The sequence below is a fragment of the Pseudophryne corroboree genome, chromosome 6, assembly GCF_028390025.1.
Source record: "Pseudophryne corroboree isolate aPseCor3 chromosome 6, aPseCor3.hap2, whole genome shotgun sequence".
Classification (NCBI taxonomy): Eukaryota; Metazoa; Chordata; class Amphibia; order Anura; family Myobatrachidae; genus Pseudophryne; species Pseudophryne corroboree.
The window spans coordinates 405,435,748-405,459,214 of NC_086449.1; the positions used below are offsets into that span (position 1 = coordinate 405,435,748).

General features: G+C 47.3%; 1 protein-coding gene across 1 annotated transcript in view; it reads left to right on the forward strand.

Annotated features, from left to right (window-relative positions):
• Positions 1-23,467, forward strand: part of MCM10 (minichromosome maintenance 10 replication initiation factor) — a 206,705-nt gene that overhangs the window by 98,172 nt on the left and 85,066 nt on the right. The window contains exons 4-10 of the mRNA XM_063926891.1: positions 364-486; positions 651-794; positions 13,650-13,818; positions 14,762-14,927; positions 15,032-15,199; positions 16,949-17,065; positions 17,588-17,784. Coding sequence (XP_063782961.1) covers positions 364-486; positions 651-794; positions 13,650-13,818; positions 14,762-14,927; positions 15,032-15,199; positions 16,949-17,065; positions 17,588-17,784 — 1,084 coding nt within the window. The remainder of the gene's footprint in view (positions 1-363; positions 487-650; positions 795-13,649; positions 13,819-14,761; positions 14,928-15,031; positions 15,200-16,948; positions 17,066-17,587; positions 17,785-23,467) is intronic.

The window sequence follows — 23,467 nt, forward strand, 5'->3', positions numbered from 1 at the left end:
AAAGTGACAAAAACACCACACATTTTATTCATATTTTGCCTGAACAATACTTCATATTTACCTTTGGCTAAACAAGCACACAAAAGCACAGCCACCTGTCCCTCCCCAAATCCATACAGCATCATGTCACCGTATTTTCTTAGCTGTGCTAAAGTGACCGCTTGTACTCGCAAAAATACGTATGCTAGTAATATAAAACGAAACAAAAAAACTAAAGTATACCAAAAACATTTTTACACAATAATAGTATTTTTCTTTGAATTAAATGTTCTGTTCATGAACTTTGTTCATGAATTTGTGTTCAGTGCATTCCCACCATTTTTCTTTGACCATTAACTTACTGCCTTTTTATTTTAATACTAGATGAATTGAAAAAAATGCAGGAGCAGATGAAGAAGCTGCAGGAACAGCTTCAAGGAACTGGTATTGCCAGGTCACCAAGCTCTGCTACACAGCAGAAAGCAACCAACAAGATGAAGGTGAAAGGTAAACTGGAGGCGCTTGGTCATGCCTACTAGACACTGTATGGAACATGTAGAGTAAAGCAGTACTTGATAGATTACATTACAATTATTACAATTCAGTTAATTTACATTATTTTAAGTAAAGTGAAAGTAATGTGTATTTGTTTTGTTTTCTTCTGTATTTAGCAACAAAAGGAGAATGTAGTCCTTTAATGGGGAAACACCATGCACGTATGCATGAATCTAGTGCCGTAGCTGCTCAGCTTTATAGCCCACCTGCCTCGCACATAAAACCTCAGGCAACGCCTAAAAGAAAGCTGCCAATGTCAGGTAAAGAGAGACCCAACATAGAGAGGTGCTACCTTCATTTACAGAAATCCATCTGAAACTGAATATCAGAGTTTGTGTCATTTGGCCTTTTGAAGTCAACATTTATTTAAAAATATTATTTATTTTGGGTTCTGTGTTCCACCATTTCCAGTGTGGGCTTTACTACCTGCCAAAGCATCCTGTCTTGTACTGAGCTGGGGTATTCCATGGGTATCCGGATGATAGACAGTGTCCAGTTAGACAGTTAATAGATAGACACCATATGTTAGACATTAGGTCGACAGGGTCAAAAGGTCGACATGAAAAAAGGTAGACAGGAGGGTTTTTTTTTCTCTGACGTCCTAAGTGGATGCTGGGACTCCGTAAGGACCATGGGGATTAGCGGCTCCGCAGGAGACTGGGCACAACTAAAGAAAGCTTTAGGTCTACCTGGTGTGCACTGGCTCCTCCCACTAAGACCCTCCTCCAGACCTCAGTTAGATTCTTGTGCCCGGCTGAGCTGGATGCACACTAGGGGCTCTCCTGAGCTCCTAGAAAGAAAGTATATTTTAGGTTTTTTATTTTACAGTGAGATCTGCTGGCAACAGACTCACTGCAGCGAGGGACTAAGGGGAGAAGAAGCGAACCTACCTAACTGGTAGTAGCTTGGGCTTCTTAGGCTACTGGACACCATTAGCTCCAGAGGGATCGACCGCATGGAACCGGCCATTGATGTTCGGTCCCGGAGCCGCGCCGCCGGCCCCCTTACAGAGCCAGAAGCAAGAAGTGTTCCGGAAAATCGGCGGCAGAAGACTTCAGTCTTCACCAAGGTAGCGCACAGCACTGCAGCTGTGCGCCATTGCTCCTCATGCACACCTCACACTCCGGTCACTGATGGGTGCAGGGCGCTGGGGGGGGGCGCCCTGAGCAGCAATATAAACACCTTGCCTGGCAAAATCATCACAATATATAGCCCCAGAGGCTATATATGTGATAAATACCCCTGCCAGAATCCATAAAAAAGCGGGAGAAAAGTCAGTGAAAAAGGGGCGGAGCTATCTCCCTCAGCACACTGGCGCCATTTTCTCTTCACAGTGCAGCTGGAAGACAGCTCCCCAGGCTCTCCCCTGTAGTTTTCAGGCTCAAAGGGTTAAAAAGAGAGGGGGGGGCACTAAATTTAGGCGCAATATTGTTTATACAAGCAGCTATTGGGGGAAAAATCACTCAGTTATAGTGTTAATCCCTGCATTATATAGCGCTCTGGTGTGTGCTGGCATACTCTCTCTCTCTGTCTCCCCAAAGGACTTTGTAGGGTCCTGTCCTCAGTCAGAGCATTCCCTGTGTGTGTGCTGTGTGTCGATACGGCTGTGTCGACATGTGGGATGAGGAAGGTTACGTGGAGGTGGAGCAGAGGCCGATAAATGGGATGTCGCCCCCTGTGGGGCCGAAACCAGAGTGGATGGATAGGTGGAAGGTATTAACCGACAATGTCAACTCCTTACATAGAAGGCTGGATGACGTAAAACAGCTGTGGGACAGCCGGCTTCTCAGCCCGCGCCTGCCCAGGCGTCTCAAAGGCCATCAGGGGCTCAAAGAAGCGCCCGTTACCTCAGATGGCAGACACAGATGTCGACGCGGAGTCTGACTCCAGTGTCGACGAGGTTGAGACATATACACAATCCACTAGGAACATCCGTTACATGATCTCGGCAATGAAAAATGTGTTACGCATTTCTGACATGAACCCAAGTACCACATAAAAGGGGTTTTATTTTTGGGGAGAAAAAGCAGCCAGTGTTTTGTTCCCCCATCAGATGAATGATTGAAGTGTGTAAAGTAGCGTGGGTTCCCCCGATAAGAAACTGGTAATTTCTAAAAAGTTACTGATGGCGTACCCTTTCCCGCCAGAGGATAGGTCACGTTGGGAGATATCCCTTAGGGTGGATAAGGCGCTCACACGTTTGTCAAAAAAGGTGGCACTGCGGGGCGTGGCTATGCTGGGCATGGAGTAGCACGTACTGTGCTGAGCTCTCCTGCCTGAATATCCTTAAAAACATCCTGAAGTCTTCCCCCCCGGGGTTAAGAGGAGCCCTGGACCTGCCTTACCGTCTGGTGCACCCATAGGAGTGTTTCTGGCCCGCTCCGTTGTCCTGCTCGTGTGCCTGGCCGGCGGGACGGCTCCGGCCTGGCTGCTATCACGCCACGTGGGACGCGGTGTCCGTGGTGGCGGGGATCGGCGCGCTGCATCTGCACTGCCTGACGGGCTCCCGGGGAGAGATCTACGGCGGTAAGCGCTCCCTGCTCTCCTCCCTGTTGCCGCCTGAGCCCGCTACCGTAAGTGCGGTCTCCCCTGCTCCGGCCGCGGCTGGCTCTGCTACTTCCGGTCGGCGGCTGGGAGACGCGCACGGAGCGCACCATCAGAGTCTGCTGCAGTCCGCTGGGCTGAGCGTGTCCCCCACTCCTCCTGACACTCTCTGCCTGTGGCTGGCGCCGGAGGGGCCGTGCTGCTGCTGTCACTGCTCTCCTGCTCCACAGGATAGAGCACTGTGGGGGGAAATAAAATAAAAATAAATAAATTAAAAAAAAACGAACTCTATCATAAGCTTCCGGCTGCAGTATCTGAAAACCCCCTGCTGGGGCTAATATATAACATTCTAGTGTGGGGCTTGGGAGATTAGGAATTAGGCTCCTACCCATTGTCCTTATAACTGCTCGGTGCTCCTGGATCTCGGCCCCCTCTGCTGCTTATTCCCTGACAGGAATATATTACTGTGACTTTTTCTCTTTTCATTATATATATCCAGCTGGAAGCTGCTGGGCTACCACTGTGTGATTCCTGATTTGTTGATGTGGCACTGACTGGAGGCTTACCTGCTTGGTTTACCATAACTCTCTCATATAGTGCTGCAACTCCCTGTAGGGGTGACTATAACGAATACTATGGGGAAGACTTCTCAGGCTGCGGCCAAGCTTGAAAAATACGCTAGAAATCCTCCCGCGCAAAATAAGAGAATGGGGGGGTCGCAGGATGGTTCCTCTCCCCCCTCTCCGGCTACAAGTGCGGGCTCCGGCCCCCCAGAGGCTTCAGAGGATGCTATCCAAAGGGTACTGGATGCAGTTAATGCCAGCGAAGGCAGGCTGGCCGAAAAGATCACTCAGGTGCAATCAGATCTTTCCTTAATCCATCAGGATCTACAGCGAGTTAGAGAGAGAGTGGGGGAGGCGGAAACCCGCATTTCTACTGTCGAGGACACTGTGGCCCCGCTTGGCCGACGCACCACTGCCCTTGAATCCCAGATGACGGAGGTGCAGAAAAAATTGACCGATATGGAGGGGCGTCTGAGACGGAATAACATTCGGTTTGTGGGCTTGCCGGAAAAGGAGGAAGGTGATGCACCTGAGCAGTTTTTGGAGAAGTGGCTTACAGATTTCTTTGGGACGGATGCTTTTACATCACACTACGCGGTGGAACGAGCACATAGAATCCCTATGCGGCCATTACCGCCGGGGGCTCCTCCCCGTACATTTATAGCTAAATTCCTCCACTTCAAGGATCGGGACAAGGTACTCACCCTGGCACGCACCAAAGGCCCACTTAAATGGAATGGCACCCGGATCTCTGTGTTTCCTGATTTTGCGGTCGACGTCCAGAAGGAGAGAGCCCAGTTCCTTCCAATTAAGAGACGTCTCCGGGAGCTCAATCTCCCTTATGCTATGCTCTTTCCCTCAAAGTTGCGGGTGGTCGCAGGAGGAGAGACTAAATTTTTTTTGACCCCGCGGGAGGCGGCGACGTGGCTTGACCGGCAGTTCCCGGCAGGGCGCGCTCTGGCAAATGACTGAATGTCGCGGCTGCCCGCTGGCTGGGTTGCGATTTATGTCATTAAGTATTTGTGTATACAGCTATTGCATTACTGTTTGTTGACTTTTTTCCTACTAGGGGGTCGATACAGCCTTTATTGGTAGTATACTAAATGTTGCACTTAATATCGGGTCCCTGCATGTTCGGGGGTTGGGTGCTTATTTGGCCCTGGGGGGGTTAGGTTATGGCGGGGGAGCAATGCCTGCTTTTGACCGCTGTATTTTTTGTCCTCTTTACTAGTCGTTTAGTTGTTGGGAGGGTTTTTTGGGATTAGGTATGCCACAGTTCGGGCCGGTATACAGGGTGGGGGGTTGTATGGGGGGGAAGGGAGGATTTAATGGGTGGTTGTTTTATAAGCATTGCTGTGGCGACATGTTTAGAGAAATTTTTCGCAGGCGGTTACTTTTCTGTCTCTTTCAAATACCTTCAATGTTGTGGGCACATTTAGCACTTGGTGCTATTATGTATTATGGCATCACTTAGTCTAAAAATTTTATCCTGGAATGTGCGGGGCCTTAATGATAAAATTAAAAGGGCCCTGGTGCTTCGGCAGATTAGGCGGTACTCCGCAGATGTTGTTTGTCTTATGGAGACGCACCTGGAGGGAGCCAAAGTTCTATCTCTTAAAAAGCCATGGATTGGGTGGCTATACCACTCCACTCATACCTCCCATTCCAGAGGCGTCTCCATCCTGATCCGCAGATCTGTCCCGTTTATTTTGGGCCAGGCCCAAGTAGATCAGTGGGGAAGATATATTTTTCTTAAATGTCAGATAAATTCCATGTCTTTGTTATTGTTAGCTATTTACATTCCTCCACCGTACTCCCCGGAGGTTCTACGCAAGGCTGCTGATTTTATGTCCCTTTACCCCAATATTCCCACTGTCTGCATTGGGGACTTTAATAATGTCATGGATCTTGGAGTGGATAGATTCAGCACCAATGCTACTGTGCCTCGCCCACGTCCGGGTAACTTTGCTCTGTTAGTGGAGGGTATGGGTTTGGTGGACGTCTGGAGGGCGCGGCATCCAGCTGCTCGACAGTTCTCCTGCTTCTCCCCTACTTACTCCTCCTTTTCTAGGATTGATATGGCCCTGGTCTCCCCCTGTTTAATTCCCAAGATTGTTGATATCCAGTATGCAACTAGAGGTATCTCTGACCACTCACCAGTACTGTTGAATCTGGATACTGGGGGTACCCGGGGACAGTTGTTTTGGAAATTTAACTCATTCTGGCTTTCACAGATGGGCACTGGAGCGGAGCTTGAGCTTGCTTGGCGGGAGTTCTTGGAGCTAAATGGGGGTACTGTTGGACCAGCAATCCTCTGGGACGCATTTAAAGCATTTATACGTGGTTCCCTAATTAGACGGGTTGCTACTTTAAAAAATGGCTACAAACGCCAAGAAATGGAACTTGAAGCGTCCTGTAGGTCCCTAGAAATCCAATATTTGCAAGATGGACTGGTTGCCTCCAAGGACGCATGGTTGCTTGCGCAGTCCAAATGGAGGAACTGTCTGTCTGATAAAGCTAAATACCGTTTGCTGTATGCCCAACACTCTTATTATGCTACAGGCGATAGACCTGGTACTTATCTAGCACATTTAGCGGCGGCAGATAAATTCCCTAATACTGTCCTTGCGATAGGTGGGGATGACGGTGTAACTTATGTAATACTCCGGAAATAGCGGACCAATTTGTTGCTTATTATAAAAGTCTGTATAGTACGAGACTATCGGCTGATGTAACCGAAATAGATGATTATCTTGCTGGTATACCATTGCCCTCGCTCTCTAATGTGGCGGTTGAATTCCTGGACTCCCCTTTGTCATTGACGGAGATTGAAACAGCCATCAAATCATTTCCTGGAGGCAAGGCACCAGGGCTAGATGGAATTCCTATTGAGCTATATAAGAAGCATATTGACTTGTATGGCCCTAGATTACTTGCTCTGTTCAATGACTTGTTGGAGTTGGGGTCGCTGCCGGATTCCATGACTGAGGCTTTGATAATAGTGCTATTGAAACCGGATAAGAACCCAGAGCGGGTAGATTCATATAGACCTATCTCGCTACTTACAACTGATATCAAGGTGTTAGCAAAGATCCTGGCACTTAGACTCAACTCCGTTATTACCCAAATTATACACACAGATCAGACTGGTTTCGTGCCGGGGCGGTCCACTCTAACTAACCTTAGGCGCTTGTTCACGCACTTACAGGGCCCTCGCGGGGACGCCGACACTTCTGTTGTAGTGTCTCTAGACGCTGCTAAAGCTTTTGATTCAGTGGAGTGGGCGTTCTTGTGGGGGTCTATGGCCCGCTTCGGTATTGGACCACGCTTTATACGGTGGGTCAAGTTACTTTACTCCGCCCCATCAGCCAGGGTCTCGATAAATGGATTCATTTCCTCTGCATTCCCTCTGGCCAGGGGTACAAGACAGGGCTGCCCGCTATCCCCTATCCTTTTTGCTCTAGCAGTGGAGCCCTTGGCGTGCTTGCTGCGTTCTGACTTGCGGGTGGGGGGGTTCCGGGTGGGCCCCACCACGGACAAGATTGCTCTATACGCGGATGATATTCTGCTGTTTATATCAGACTACTGCAATACCATGCCGCACGTGTTGCGTATTATTGACACCTATGGTGGGTATTCTGGCTTGTCCATAAATTGGGATAAGTCATGCATATTGCCCTTTCGGGGTGCTTGTCCTGGGGTTCCGCCCGTGGCCCTCCCTCTTCGCTGGGTGGACTCATTCAAGTACTTAGGAATCTGGGTCACAAATAATCCTTCTCAATACTTTTCCCTAAACATAAAACCTCACATGGATTATTTGCACTCCCGTATTGCGGTGTGGGGGACTCTACCTCTAACTATAACGGGTAGAATTAATTTAGTGAAAATGGTGGCCCTGCCTAAGTTGCTGTATGCGCTACAACACTCCCCTGTTTATCTCCCATTAAAAACCTTTCGGAGAATAGATAGTCTTCTGTCCTCTGTCGTATGGTCTAAACGCCGGGTCAGAATAAAATTAGACACCCTCACGCGCCCACGTGACTCTGGGGGCCTGGGCCTCCCTAAATTCAGATTATATTATCTAGCGGCACAAATGGTACATATTAGTAAGTGGTTACATGATCCTGGTAGAGATGAATTGATCTCCCGAATTCTCTATATAACCGATCGGAATTGCACCCCATTACAACTACTGTTGAGTGACAATGTATCGCTACTTGACCTTCCCGTTGTCAAGCAAGCAATTATGGTATGGAGACAGACGCATAGATTGCTCCAGGGAGAGGGTTGGGATCCGGAAACGCCTCTAGCCTACGCACATTCTTTTAACGAGCTTACATCGTTGCAGATGAGGGAGGTCTGGAGCAGCCGGGGAGTGCAGTCTCTTGGGCAATTGTATCATATGGGTGTATTTAAGTCTTTCCAACAATTGCAGGAGGATTATAATATTCCTACCTTCTATTTTTATCGATATCTACAACTCCGCCATGCTTGTCAAACTCAATTTGCAAACGCTCCCCTGATGCTCCGGGACACACCAGTTAGGGAACTATTTGTTAAGCTTCAAAACTGTACTATTTCCATATTTTATTCGGCTCTACAGCGTGCTTATCATTGTGAGACCCTTCTTTCTCTTAAATCTAGATGGGAAAGTGATCTGGGGCCCATATCTAATGATACCTGGAGGATGCACTGGGTGCCTCTAGACTGGCGACCACAGCGGTCCGTTACCAACAGGTGCATCTTTTTGTTTTACATAGAGTCTATATTACTCCTGAGAGGTTGATGAGATTCGGAGGAAGAGTGGATTCTAAATGTCCCAAGTGTACTCTAGATGAAGGCACCTTTTGGCACATGATTTGGTCCTGTAGGATAGTTAATGCCTTCTGGCAGGATGTACTCAAGATTATGGTTTCCACTGGTATACCTGCTGATGTGCTGACCCCCCCTGTGTGTGTGCTGGCGGTGGTGGATGAGGAGTTGCTGGATGCCCCCTCCAGGCGTTACGTTATCAACTTGTGTGCTCTTGCACAGGTTTCTATAGCCCGATCGTGGATGGCACCTGTTGGCCCAGATATTGACTCATGGATTGCTTTAGTGAATACTACAGTGGCGCATGAAAGATTTGTCTATGTGTCCAGGAAAGCCATTACTAAATATTATGCAATATGGGATAGATGGTTGTCATCACCATATGTTGGGGGGGTGCCTGCATTACAGTATCTGCGGATGCAAGTTTAGCTTCAACATAATCACCCCGAAGCTACCTGATGAGGCTAGGAAATTGTACTGCTTGCACAATATTGGTATTTACTATATAGCTCACCCGAGGCACTACTTCCTCTATTTTTATATGGTTGTATTCAGCGGCTCTTGCTACCGGGTTTAATATCAGATGTCAACCGATTATAACTATATGTCTGTGTATGATATGCTATATGTCACGTGATACTATTGTCGGCAGCAATGCTTTAGGTTTATGTTGTATTTTTGTTTTGTAACCTGAACAAAAAAGAAAAAATCTCAATAAAAATTGTTGAATTAAAAAAAAAAAAAAGGTGGCACTGCCGTCTTAGGATACGGCCACCTTGAAGGAGCCTGCTGATAAAAAGCAGGAGGCTATCCTGAAGTCTGTATATACACACTCAGGTTATATACTGAGACCTGCAATTGCCTCAGCATAAATAGTGCTGCTGCAGCGTGGTCTGATACCCAGTCAGATAATATTAATACTCTAAGACAGGGATAATAGTTTGCTAACATAGAGCATATTAAAGACGTCGTCTTAGATATAAAGGATGCACAGAGGGATATTTGCCGGCTGGCATCCAGAATTAATGCAATGTCCATTCTGCCAGGAGGGTATTAGAAACCTGGCAGTGGACAGGTGATGCTGCCTATAAAAGGCACAGGGAGATTCTGCCTTATAAGGGTGAGGAATTGTTTGGGGATGGTCTCTGGGACCTCGTATCCACAGCAACAGCTGGGAAGAAAAATTTTTACCTCAGGTTTCCTCACAGCCTAAGAAAGCACTGTATTTTCAGGTACAGTCCTTTCGGCTTCAGAAAAGCAAGCGGGTCAAAGGTGCTTCCTTTCTGCACAGAGACAAGGGAAGAAGGAAAAAGCTGCACCAGCAGCCAGTTCCCAGGATCAAAAATCTTCCCCCGCTTCCTCTGAGTCCACCGCATGACGTTGGGGCTCCACAGGTGGAGACAGGTGCGGTAGGGGCGCGTCTCGGGAACTTCAGGGACCAGTGGGCTTGCCCACAGGTGGATCCCTAGGTTCTGCAAATAGTATCACAGGGATACAGGCTGTAGTTCGAGGCGACTCCCCCTCGCCGTTACCTCACATCAGCCTTGCCTGCTGCCCTCGGACAAAGGTAGTACTGGCGGCAATTCACAAGCTGTACTTCCAGCAGGTGAAATCAAGGTACCCCTCCTTCAACAAGGCCGGGGTTACTATTCCAAAATGTTGTGGTACCGAAACCAGACGGTTCGGTGAGACCCATTCTAAAATTGAAAGCCTTGAACACTTATATACGAAGGTTCAAGTTCAAAATGGAATCGCTCAGGGCGATTATTGCAAGCCTGGAGAATTTCATGGTATCACTGGACATCAAGGATGCTTACCTGCATGTCCCTATTTACCCTCTTCACCAGGAGTACCTCAAAATTGTGGTACAGGTTTGTCATTACCAATTCCAGACGTTGCCGTTGGTCTGTCCCCGGCACCGAGGTATTTACCAAGGTAATGGCCGAAATAATTATCCCGTACTTGGACGATCTCCTTATAAAGGCGAGGTCCAGGGAGCAGTTGTTCGGCGGAGTAGCACTATCTCGGGAAGTGCTACAACAGCACGGCTGGATTCTGAATATTCCAAAGTCGCAGCTGGTTCCTATGACGCGTCTACTGTTCCTGTGTATGGTTCTGGACACAGAACAGGATAAAAAGGGTTTCTCCCGGAGGAGAAGTCCAAGGAGTTGTCGTCTCTAGACAGAGACCTCCTAATACGTATACAGGTGTCGGTGCATCAATGCACGCGAGCCCTGGGAAGGATGGTAGCTTCTTACGAAGAAATTCCATTCGCCAGGTCCCATGCAAGGATCTTCCAGTGGGATCTGTTGGACAAGTGGTCCGGGTCGCATCTTCAGATGCATCGGCGGATAACCCTGTCTCCAAGGGCCAGGGTGTCGCTGTTGTGGTGGCTGCAGAGTGCTCATCTTCTAGGGGGCCACAGATTCGGCATACAGGACTGGGTCCTGGTGACCACGGATGCCAGCCTTCGAGGCTGGGGGGCAGTCACACAGGGAAGAAACTTCCAAGGCTATGGAAAAGTCAGGAGACTTCCCTACACATAAATATTCTGGAACTAAGGGCCATTTACAATGCCCTAAGTCAGGCTAGACCCCTGCTTCAACACCGGCCGGTGCTGGTCCAGTCAGACAACATCACGGCGGTCGCTCATGTAAACCGACAGGGCGGCACAAGAAGCAGGATGGCGATGGCAGAAGCCACAAGGATTCTCCGATGGGCGGAAAATCATGTGTTAGCACTGTCAGCAGTGTTCATTCCCGGAGTGGACAACTGAGAAGCAGACTTTCTCAGAAGACACGACCTCCACCCGGGAGAGTGGGGACTTCATCCAGAAGTTTTCCAAATGATTGTACACAGTTGGGAAAGGCCACAGGTGGACATGATGGCGTCCCGCCTCAACAAAAAGCTACAAAGATATTGCGCCAGGTCAAGGGACCCTCAGGCGATAGCTGTGGACGCTCTGGTAACACCGTGGGTGTACCAGTCGGTGTATGTGTTCCCTTCTCTGCCTCTCTTACCCAGGGATGAGAATGATAAGAAGGAGAGGAGTAAGAACTATACTCATTGTTCCGGGTTGGCCAAGAAGAGCTTGGTAACCAGAACTCCAAGAAATGATCTCAGAGGACCCATGGCCTCTGCCGCTCAGACAGGACCTGCTGCAGCAGGGGGCCTGTCTGTTCCAAGATGTACCGCGGCTGCGTTTGACGGCATGGCGGTTGAACGCCGGATCCTGAAGGAAAAGGGCATTCCGGAGGAAGTTATCCCTACGCTATTTAAAGCTAGGAAAGAAGTGAACGCAAACCATTATCACCGCATATGGTGGAAATATGTTGCGTGCTGTGAGGCCAGGAAGGCCCCAAAGGAGAATTTTCAGCTAGGTCGATTTCTGCACTTCCTACAGTCAGAGGTGACTATGGGCCTAAAATTGGGTTCCATGAAGGTCCAGATTTCGGCTCTATCGATTTTCTTCCAAAATAGAACTGGCTTCACTGCCTGAAGTTCGGACTTTTGTTAAGGGAGTGCTGCATAGTCAGCCCCCGTTTGTGCCTCAAGTGGCACCGTGGGATCTCAACGTGGTGTTGGATTTCCTGAAGTCGCACTGGGTTGAGCCACTTAAATCCGTGAAGCTACAATACCTCACGTGGAAAGTGGTCATGCTGTGGGCCGTGGCGTCGGCCAGGCGTGTATCAGAATTGGCGGCTTTGTCATGCAAAAGCCCTTATCTGTATTTTATATGGATAAGGCGGAATTGAGGACTCGTTCCCAATTCCTTCCTAAGGTGGTATCCGTTTTTCATGTGAACCAACCTATTGTGGTGCCTGCGGCTACTTGGGACTTGGAGGATTCCAAGTTACTGGACGTAGTCAGGGCCCTGAAAAGTATATGTTTCCAGGACGGCTGGAGTAAGGAAAACTGACTCGCTATTTATCCTGTATGCACCCAACAAGCTGGGTGCTCCTGCTTCTAAGCAGACTATTGCTCGCTGGATCTGTAGCACGATTCAACTTGCACATGCTGCGGCTGGACTGCCGCACCCTAAATCTGTAAAAGCCCATTCCACGAGGAAAGTGGGCTCTTCTTGGGCGGCTGCCCGAGGGGTCTCGGCTTTACGACTTTGCCGAGCTGTTACTTGGTCGGGTTCAAACATTTTTGCAACAGTCTACAAGTTTGATACCCTGGCTGAGGAGGACCTAGAGTTTGCTCATTCGGTGCTGCAGAGTCATCCGCACTCTCCCGCCCGTTTGGGAGCTTTGGTATAATCCCCATGGTCCTTACGGAGTCCCAGCATCCACTTAGGACGTCAGAGAAAATAAGATTTTACTCACCGGTAAATCTATTTCTCGTAGTCCATAGTGGATGCTGGGCGCCCATCCCAAGTGCGGATTGTCTGCAATACTTGTTTATAGTTATTGCCTAATTAAAGGGTTATTGTTGAGCCATCTGTTGAGAGGCTCAGTTATATTTCATACTGTTAACTGGGTATAGTATCACGAGTTATACGGTGTGATTGGTGTGGCTGGTATGAGTCTTACCCGGGATTCAAAATCCTTCCTATTTGTGTCAGCTCTTCCGGGCACAGTATCCTAACTGAGGTCTGGAGGAGGGTCTTAGTGGGAGGAGCCAGTGCACACCAGGTAGTCCTAAAGCTTTCTTTAGTTGTGCCCAGTCTCCTGCGGAGCCGCTAATCCCCATGGTCCTTACGGAGTCCCAGCATCCACTACGGGCTACGAGAAATAGATTTACCGGTGAGTAAAATCTTATTTTTTAACATGGTTTTTGGGCTATTTCATACCTTCTCTATCCATGTCGGCATAGAGTTGGCTATAAACCTTGTGGCAAGCCACCGAGCGGATGCCTTTCTAAAATTGGGGGTCCCAGGTGACAAAACTATCCACACAAACCACAAAAATGCAAAAAAATATATATATATTGCAGCGACCTTTTTTCGCGGCGACCTTTTGACCCATCTACCATGGTTTGTCTATCTATTGACTCTCTAACTAGACACTGTCCATCTATCATCCCACACCCGTTATGCAGCCTATTGTTGATTGACCACATGCTGTCAGCTGGAGCAAGGATGTCATTGGCAGATTATAAAGATCTTGGGGAGCTGCACCCAAATCTGAATGTTTAGTTTCTAGGTGTTATTTTGTAATAATATAAGATTTACCTTTTTTTTTTCTTTTGTAGAAAATAAAAGCACTCCTCAAAGCCAAACCCCCAGTAGTTTACCATCCCATGCAGGAAAACAGTTTAGTCAGCCAATCTCTGCATTAGCACCAAGGTCTCTGGGGACTCTCAACACACCCACTGCCAGTCAGCAAGTTTCTGTTGAGAAATTCTCTGGGCTACGAATCAGGTATAATTTATCTTTATTCAATACGCAAGTGATAATGTTTCTCTTGCATCCATTGGCAGACACTGGAACCATGATTTTTAGAGATCAACATAATGGTGTTTTTGGCTGACCTCAAGGTGTTGCAAATTTGTCTAAAGGCCGTGGATCCACAGTTGCTTGTAGATGCCACGATGATGTTATTGAATCTTTATCTGATTTATCTTCGTGGAGTTATCAATTCGTCCACAGGTTGCCAGTCTGTTAGTATCATACTGGCCAAGACACTAGTGGTATACTGACCTTTTTAGGATGTCATTGTATCTGTTGTGGTTTCCTCATCAAAGAACTCCTAACTAGTTAGTAGTATGAGCCATGATTCTTCAGAAAATAATATTCTTTAAAGATATGTTTGGAACTAATCACACAGCCAAAACCCCTCTTTCAGCAATAATTTATCGTCATGCAGCTAAAATACCGACTGGCAGGATCCCAGCAGCCAAAACACAGATGCTGGAATCCTGCCCGGCAGCCATAATACCGACATCACAAGGCCGACAGAGGTGGGATTCCCAGCATCAAAATATAGACTCTTTACTTTGAAGCATTTGTATAGCTTTTGTGATGTCTGTCTTATAATAATGACTCTTCCTTATCTACGTGCAGACTTAAATATTGGATAATTTAGTAACACAACTTAAAAAGCAAGGTTCTACCTCTTCATCTGTGGGCGAAGTTGTTCCGTGTTTTCCATCCTAATACTGATTACTTATAATGGATTTGCTTTCCAAATAACCCCTTACATAGGTGAACCAGTCACCATTTTTTTAATTAATTTTTCAAATTGTGAAAATTAATTTATTTGAAGGACATTGGTGCTGTATCAAAGGTGCTTTACTTTGACTTTTCATTATTATCTGATTGAATAAGTTTTTTTGTTTTGGTCTGAATATCCCTATATATAAAGGAAACCCAGGGTGTCCTCTTCAGAAATGGATAAGAAAATGAATGGAAGGAAGCTGGTCAGACTATTTCAGTTACAGAACAAAATTGCCACGGAAAAGCTGGAGGATCAGGACTGGGTTACATTTGGTGTAATTGTAAAGAAGATTACGCCTCAAAGTTCCAATAATGTAAGCTCATTTTAAATGTATAGCCTGCTTCCTTGTACTGGCTTGTAAACTTATGTTATTATATTCTGTTTATTGTATTTAAGTAATACTTATTTTGTTTTCAGGGCAAAACTTTTAGTATTTGGCGCCTAAATGACTTAAAGAATTTGGATGCATGCGTTTCTCTGTTCTTATTTGGTGATGTACATAAAGATCACTGGAAAACCGATCAGGGTACTGTTATTGGCATCCTTAATGCGAATCCCATGAAACCAAAAGAGGGCTCTGATGAGGTCAGTAAAACCAAGTAATGTTCAGCATTTCCATATTTATTTATTTTGCTGACTAGCGAAGAGTTTGTGTATGTGTGTAAAATATATAGATGTGTGTTTTTAGCTTTTACTGGCAGCTGTAAGCTCCAAGGGTGCTCTTAACAGATTTCTACTCGCACCTCTGGAGGGTGTGAACAGAGATCTGTGTTTAGTGCTTACCATGGGCTTACTGTACATTGTAATTGAATCGCTTTGGGCACTTAACCTGGAATTTATATCAAACTGCGAAATATAATAGGATCGCTCCAGTCACTTACCGCATGCTTTAAGCACTGGGGTTAAGTACCGCGGCTAAATTAATTCCTTACCCTATTGGCATAGCTGTTTTTTTTAAATCAGGTGGTCAATACAGGTTGAGTATCCCTTATCCAAAATGTTTGGGACCAGAGGTATTTTGGATATTGGATTTTTCCGCATTTTGGAATAATTGCATACCATAATGAGATATCATGGCAATGGGACCTAAATCTAAGCACAGAATGCATTTATGTTTTATATGCACCTTATACACACAGCCTGAAGGTAATTTTAGCCAATATTTTTTATAACTTTGTGCATTAAACAAAGTGTGTCTACATTCACACAATTCATTTGTTTCATGTACACCTTATACACACAGCCTGAAGGTCATTTAATACAATATTTTTAATAACTGTGTGTATTAAACAAAGTTTGTGTACACTGTGCCATCAGAAAACAAAAGTTTCACTATCTCATTCTCGCTCAAAAAAGTCCGTATTTCGGAATATTCCGTATTTCGGATATTTGGATATGGGATACTCAACCTGTATTTAATAACATTTTTACATTATATCAGTTAAATAATTTTTAAAAATTGTGAACTTCTATGTTTATACGTTTTCAACCATTTTTAATGGCACCTTGTATTTTCCTGCTTGGATCCATATCCTTTCCTGTTTTTAATGGTACTTTTTACTCAAGTTATCAAATTTGAGGCAGCTAAGATTTGTTATGTGGAAGGTATAATGGCAGCCTGTCATGCTGTTGATAATATAATGGTATACATTTTTGTTTACAGAATAGAGATACTTACATTTTTTGGTGGGTGGAAATGTTTACAAAGCAACTCCTATCCCTTTTGCATACCTTACTGTAACTGAACTGTATTGCTGAGGTCTCTCCTCTCTACTGTAGGGGGTCCCTAGAAATATCTGAGTTGGTATGATGTAGGCCACTAGCATGGCCTGTGTAACCCCGCCTCTTGCTGCTATTGTCTCATTGATTCAGGACAATAATGATTATAAGTTTATGTAGTGGTTGGGACTGGTGACAGAGCAGAAACCAGGTTCTGCTAGCAGTACATAACAAATTGGGCTCCCCTTTTGTAGGTGTCCCTTTTCCCAAGACGTTGGTAATACCACAGTAGAGACACTCACAGGTAATCTACAGGGGGAATATGGCTACTATACTAAATTTGAAAGAAAATGTCTGCCTTTTAGGTGAAAATTTTTTACGTTCTATGACGTAAATACAAACGCCATGTCTCTTCCAATTGTGGTGCTATCTCCAGCATCCTGGTTGGTGGCATATCCCCTTTAATCACCTGAATTATACTTTTAGTGGCAAAGCCCTATTAGAAGGCCACAGTTACTTGTTTGTGTAAAATATTGTGTCCTATTTTAGGTTTTTCTGACCTGTTACTACGAATGTTGATGTACAGTTTGTATGAATGGCACTGTCTTTGTGCAGGTGTGCATATCGGTCGATAATCCGCAGAAAATCTTGCTAATGGGAGAAGCAATGGATTTAGGAACATGTAAAGCGCGTAAGAAAAATGGAGATCCTTGCACACAAATGGTGAACATGGTCAGTTCTACTTTATTTGCACTTAATGACCATCTATTTTAAAACTCCAATATCAGTGATTTGTAAGCAGCCTAGTGATCTTGGTTAAAGTGGCGATGGCCAGGTACATATAGCACAGAAGAACACTGCCTAATCCCATGCAGTCAGTCTTTACAGTAGCCTTGTTTGCATGCATCATGATCACCAATAAACAGTGATATTACTATTATCCTTCATTTATGAAGTGCTAACTCCCGAGGCTTTAGGGGGCTCAAAACATCCCAGGAGTGCATTATGCTGCATTTTTCTGGACTCCTTGTTGGCTAATTATGAATTTAGGAAGGAATAGGGGAGTTAGAGAGAAAACGAGGAATCGGTTCTTGTTTTTTTTTGTTTTGTTTTTCAGAACCTAACCCACAGTCTTTGTCCACTATTGCCTTGCCCATTCTAAAGCAATAATAGAAGTTCACTGTTTTATCCTGAGAAGAACACTAAGGTGGAATGCAAATTTTTCCTATTTTTTTTCTTCTTTTATATACACAGAATGACTGCGAATTCTGTCAGTATCACGTTCAAGCTCAGTACAAGAAGGTGAGCGCAAAACGGGCAGATCTGCAGTCCAGCTATTCTGGTCATGTCCCTAAGAAGATGGCTAGGGGTGGAAACAGTCTGAAAGAGCGACTATGCCAGGGTGGCTTCCACTATGGTGGGGTTTCATCCATGGCATATGGAGCTTCTCTGTAAGTATTACAATTCTTAGTCAAACACAAGAAATACATGTCTACTATAGATGTAACTTTTAATTGCATAGTTGTTCAAACTTGACATGAGAAACATGGTACGGGGAGGTTCTGCATTAAAACACCATCTTTCTCTAGCATCCATAAGGGATATTGGGGAATCTAGTACGATGGGGTATTGATGGGGTCCAAAGCAGCCAGTGCACTTTAAATTTCTTCAGCTGGGTGTGCTGGCTTCTCCCCTCTATGCCCCCTCCCACAGGCAGTTTAGAAAAAAGTGCCCTCAGGAGAGGATGCACATCTCTGAGCTCCAGAGTTTTCTTCCATTTCTTTTTTTTCTGTTTGTTATTTTCGGTATGCTGTTTGGGCAACAACATACCTGCACCATGGGAGTTAGGGGGGCGGTCACCGGCCTTACGAGGTGCAGAGCCACTTTCCCGCTGCAGGACCACCGTCCTGAGGGGGTGGTTGTTCAGCAAGGGCATTGCGCCTTGGCTGTCACAGCCGCAGCACGCCGCACACCCCTAATGCTGCCTGAAGGTGACATTGGTGGTGAGTACAAACCCTGGTGCGGCTGCCCACGGGCGCGGCATACGGGACCCTCTGGGGGGGGGCAGGACCTGAGGCGTTTTGGCACCTTCCTCTGCTTACTGCAGCCATATGCAGCACTCACAGCGCTTCCTGATTACTCAGCCACGCTGGATATCTGGTACAGGGTGTAGCAAAGGGGGAGAGCCGCTTGTGTACACTATCTGTGTCCTGTTTAGGACAAAAATTGTTAGTGTTTACTGTATTATAGGGAGCTGACAACCTCACTGGGGCTGTGCAGCTCAGGGTGATCTGGTGTCGTCCCCTCTCTCTCTCTCTCTCATACAGTAGGGCAGGCTTGCAATATAACGATCTGTGTTTCTCTGACGTCCTAGTGGATGCTGGGTACTCCGTAAGGACCATGGGGAATAGACGGGCTCCGCAGGAGACTGGGCACTCTTTAAAGAAAGATTAGGTACTACATCTGGTGTGCACTGGCTCCTCCCTCTATGCCCCTCCTCCAGACCTCTGTTAGAATCTGTGCCCGGCCAGAGCTGGATGCACTTAGTGGGCTCTCCTGAGTTCACTATAAAGAAAGTATTTGTTAGGTTTTTTATTTTCAGTGAGATCTGCTGGCAACAGACTCACTGCTACGTGGGACTTAGGGGAGAGAAGCAAACCTACCTGCTTGCAACTAGCTTGTGCTTCTAAGGCTACTGGACACCATTAGCTCCAGAGGGATCGAACACAGGGCCCGACCTCGATCGTCCGTTCCCGGAGCCGCGCCGCCGTCCCCCTTGCAGAGCCAGAAGACGGAAGATTCCGGAGAAAATCGGCGGCTGAAGACTCCGGTCTTCAATAAGGTAGCGCACAGCACTGCAGCTGTGCGCCATTGCTCCCAGCACACCACACGCTCCGGTCCCTGGTGGGTGCATGGGGGTTGGGGGGGGGGGGGGGTGCCCTGGGCTGCAATTAGTATACCTTAAGTGGCAAAATGCACATAATACAGTTCTAAACTGTATATGTGCCTAATCCCCCGCCATAATTATTATTATTAAAAAAGCGGGAGAAGCCCGCCGCTGAAGGGGCGGGGCTATCTTCCTCAGCACAGCTAGTGCCATTTTCTCTTCACAGCTCCGCTGGAAGGACGCTCCCCAGGCTCTCCCCTGCAGTATACACTACAGAAAGGGTAAAAAAGAGAGGGGGGGCACATAAATTTAGGCGCAAATTGTGATATAAGCAGCTATTGGGGGAAAATTCACTTTGTGTATAGTGTAAATCCCTCTGTTATATAGCGCTCTGGTGTGTGCTGGCATACTCTCTCTCTGTCTCCCCAAAGGACTTTGTGGGGTCCTGTCCTCAGTCAGAGCATTCCCTGTGTGTGTGTGCGGTGTGTCGGTACGGCTGTGTCGACATGTTTGATGAGGACGCTTACGTGGAGGCGGAGCAGGTGCCGATAAGTGTGATGTCGCCCCCTGCGGGGCCGACACCAGAGTGGATGGATATGTGGAAGGTATTAACCGACAGTGTCAACTCCTTGCATAAAAGGTTCGATGACGCAGCTTTGGGACAGCCGGCATATCAGCCCGCGCCTGCCCAGGCATCTCAGAGGCCATCAGGGGCTCAAAAACGCCCGCTACCTCAGATGGCAGACACAGATGTCGACACGGAGTCTGACTCCAGTGTCGACGAGGATGAGACAAATGTACAATCCACAAGGGCCATCCGATGCATGATTACGGCAATGAAAAATGTGTTGCACATTTCTGACAATAACCCGGTTACCACAAAAAAGGGTATTATGTTTGGGGAGAAAAAGCAGCCAGTGACTTTTCCCCCATCTGATGAGTTAAATGAATTGTGTGAAGAAGCGTGGTGTTCCCCAGATAAGAAATTAGTGATTTCTAAACTGTTACTAATGGCGTACCCTTTCCCGCCAACGGATAGGTTACGCTGGGAGACATCCCCTAGGGTGGACAAGGCGCTCACACGCTTATCAAAAAAGGTGGCACTGCCGTCTCGGGATACGGCCGCCTTAAAGGAGCCTGCAGATAGAAAGCAGGAGGCTATCCTGAAGTCTGTGTATACACACTCAGGTACTATACTGAGACCTGCTATTGCTTCAGCATGGATGTGTAGTGCTGCAGCAGCGTGGTCTGATTCCCTGTCTGATAACATTGATTCCCTTGACTGGGACACTATCTTGCTAACCATAGAGCATATTAAAGACGTAGTCTTATATATGAGGGATGCACAGAGGGACATTTGCCGGCTGGCATCTAGAATTAATGCAATGTCCATTTCTGCCAGGAGAGTATTATGGACTCGGCAGTGGACAGGTGATGCTGATTCTAAAAGGCACATGGAGGTTTTGCCTTATAAGGGTGAGGCATTGTTTGGGGACGGTCTCTCGGACCTCGTATCCACAGCAACAGCTGGGAAGTCGACTTTTTTACCTCGGGTTCCCTCACAGCCTAAGAAAGCACCGTATTATCAAGTACAGTCCTTTCGGCCTCAGAAAGGCAAGCGTGTTAGAGGCGCGTCCTTTCTGCCCAGAGGCAGGGGTAGAGGGAAGAAGCTGTACCAGACAGCCAGTTCCCAGGAACAAAAATCCTCTCCTGCTTCCACTAAGTCCACCGCATGACGCTGGGGCTCCACAGGTGGAGCCAGGTGCGGTGGGGGCCCGTCTCTGGAACTTCAGCGACCAGTGGGTTCGCTCACAGGTGGATCTCTGGGTTCTACAAGTGGTATCTCAGGGATACAAGCTGGAGTTCGAGACGTCTCCCCCTCGCCGTTACCTCAAATCAGCCTTGCCAGCTACTCCCAAGGACAGGGAGGTAGTACTGGCGGCAATTCACAAGCTGTACCTCCAGCAGGTGATAATCAAAGTTCCCCTCCTTCAACAGGGACTGGGTTACTATTCCACAATGTTTGTGGTACCGAAACCAGACTGTTCGGTGAGACCCATTCTAAATTTGAAATCCTTGAACACTTATATAAGGAAGTTCAAGTTCAAAATGGAATCGCTCAGGGCGGTTATTGCAAGCCTGGAAGAGGGGGATTATATGGTATCACTGGACATCAAGGATGCTTACCTACATGTCCCCATTTACCCACCTCACCAGGAGTACCTCCGATTTTGTGGTACAGGACTGCCATTACCAATTCTAGACGTTGCCGTTTGGTCTGTCCACGGCACCGAGGGTATTTACCAAGGTAATGGCCGAAATGATGATACTCCTTCGAAAGAAGGGAGTTATAATTATCCCGTACTTGGACGATCTCCTTATAAAGGCGAGGTCCATGGAACAGTTGTTGGTCGGAGTAGCACTATCTCAGGAAGTGCTTCAACAGCACGGCTGGATTCTGAATATCCCAAAGTCGCAGCTGGTTCCTACGACGCGTCTGCTGTTCTTGGGTATGATTCTGGACACAGAACAGAAGAAGGTGTTTCTCCCGGAGGAGAAGGCCAAGGAGTTGTCATCTCTGGTCAGAGACCTCCTGAAACCAAAACAGGTGTCGGTGCATCACTGCACGCGAGTCCTGGGAAAGATGGTAGCTTCTTACGAAGCAATTCCCTTCGGCAGGTTCCATGCAAGGATCTTTCAGTGGGATCTGTTAGACAAGTGGTCCGGATCGCATCTTCAGATGCATCGGCTGATCACCCTGTCCCCGAGGGCCAGGGTGTCTCTGCTGTGGTGGCTGCAGAGTGCTCATCTTCTCGAGGGCCGCAGATTCGGCATACAGGACTGGGTCCTGGTGACCACGGATGCAAGCCTCCGAGGTTGGGGGGCAGTCACTCAGGGAAGAAACTTCCAAGGACAATGGTCGAGTCAGGAGACTTCCCTACACATAAATATTCTGGAACTAAGGGCCATTTACAATGCCCTAAGTCAAGCAAAACCCCTGCTTCAAAACCAGCCGGTGCTGATTCAGTCAGACAACATCACGGCGGTCGCCCATGTAAACCGACAGGGCGGCACAAGAAGCAGGATGGCAATGGCAGAAGCCACAAGGATTCTCCGATGGGCGGAAAATCACGTGATAGCACTGTCAGCAGTGTTCATTCCGGGAGTGGACAACTGGGAAGCAGACTTCCTCAGCAGGCACGACCTCCACCCGGGAGAGTGGGGACTTCATCCAGAAGTCTTCCAGCTGATTGTAAATCGTTGGGAAAGGCCACAGGTGGACATGATGGCGTCCCGCCTCAACAAAAAGCTAAAAAGATATGCGCCAGGTCAAGGGACCCTCAGGCGATAGCTGTGGACGCTCTAGTGACACCGTGGGTGTACCAGTCGGTTTATGTGTTCCCTCCTCTTCCTCTCATACCAAAGGTACTGAGGATAATAAGAAAGAGAGGAGTAAGAACTATACTCATCGTTACGGATTGGCCAAGAAGAACTTGGTACCCGGAACTACAAGAAATCATCTCAGAGGACCCTTGGCCTCTGCCGCTCCGACAGGACCTGCTACAGCAGGGGCCCTGTCTGTTCCAAGACTTACCGCGGCTGCGTTTGACGGCATGGCGGTTGAACGCCGGATCCTGATGGAAAAGGGCATTCCGGTTGAAGTCATTCCTACGCTGATAAAAGCTAGGAAAGATGTGACAGCAAAACATTATCACCGCATATGGCGAAAATATGTTGCTTGGTGTGAGGCTATGATGGCCCCAACAGAGGAATTTCAGCTGGGTCGATTTCTGCACTTCCTACAGTCAGGAGTGACTATGGGCCTAAAATTGGGATCCATAAAAGTCCAGATTTCGGCCCTGTCTATTTTCTTTCAAAAAGAACTGGCTTCACTGCCTGAAGTTCAGACGTTTGTTAAGGGAGTGCTGCATATTCAGCCCCCTTTTGTGCCTCCAGTGGCACCTTGGGATCTCAACGTTGTGTTGGATTTCTTAAAATCACATTGGTTTGAGCCACTTCAGACCGTGGAGTTGAAATATCTCACGTGGAAAGTGGTCATGCTTTTGGCCTTGGCTTCGGCTAGGCGTGTGTCAGAATTGGCGGCTTTGTCATGTAAAAGCCCTGTCAAAGTCAGAAAAATATCACTATGCACACTGCCATATTTGCACCTCACATGTGTCCCTGCTGCGCATGCGTGCGCTCTCCTGTGCGTGCGCATACTCGCTGTTGCGGGCACCCGCAGGCGC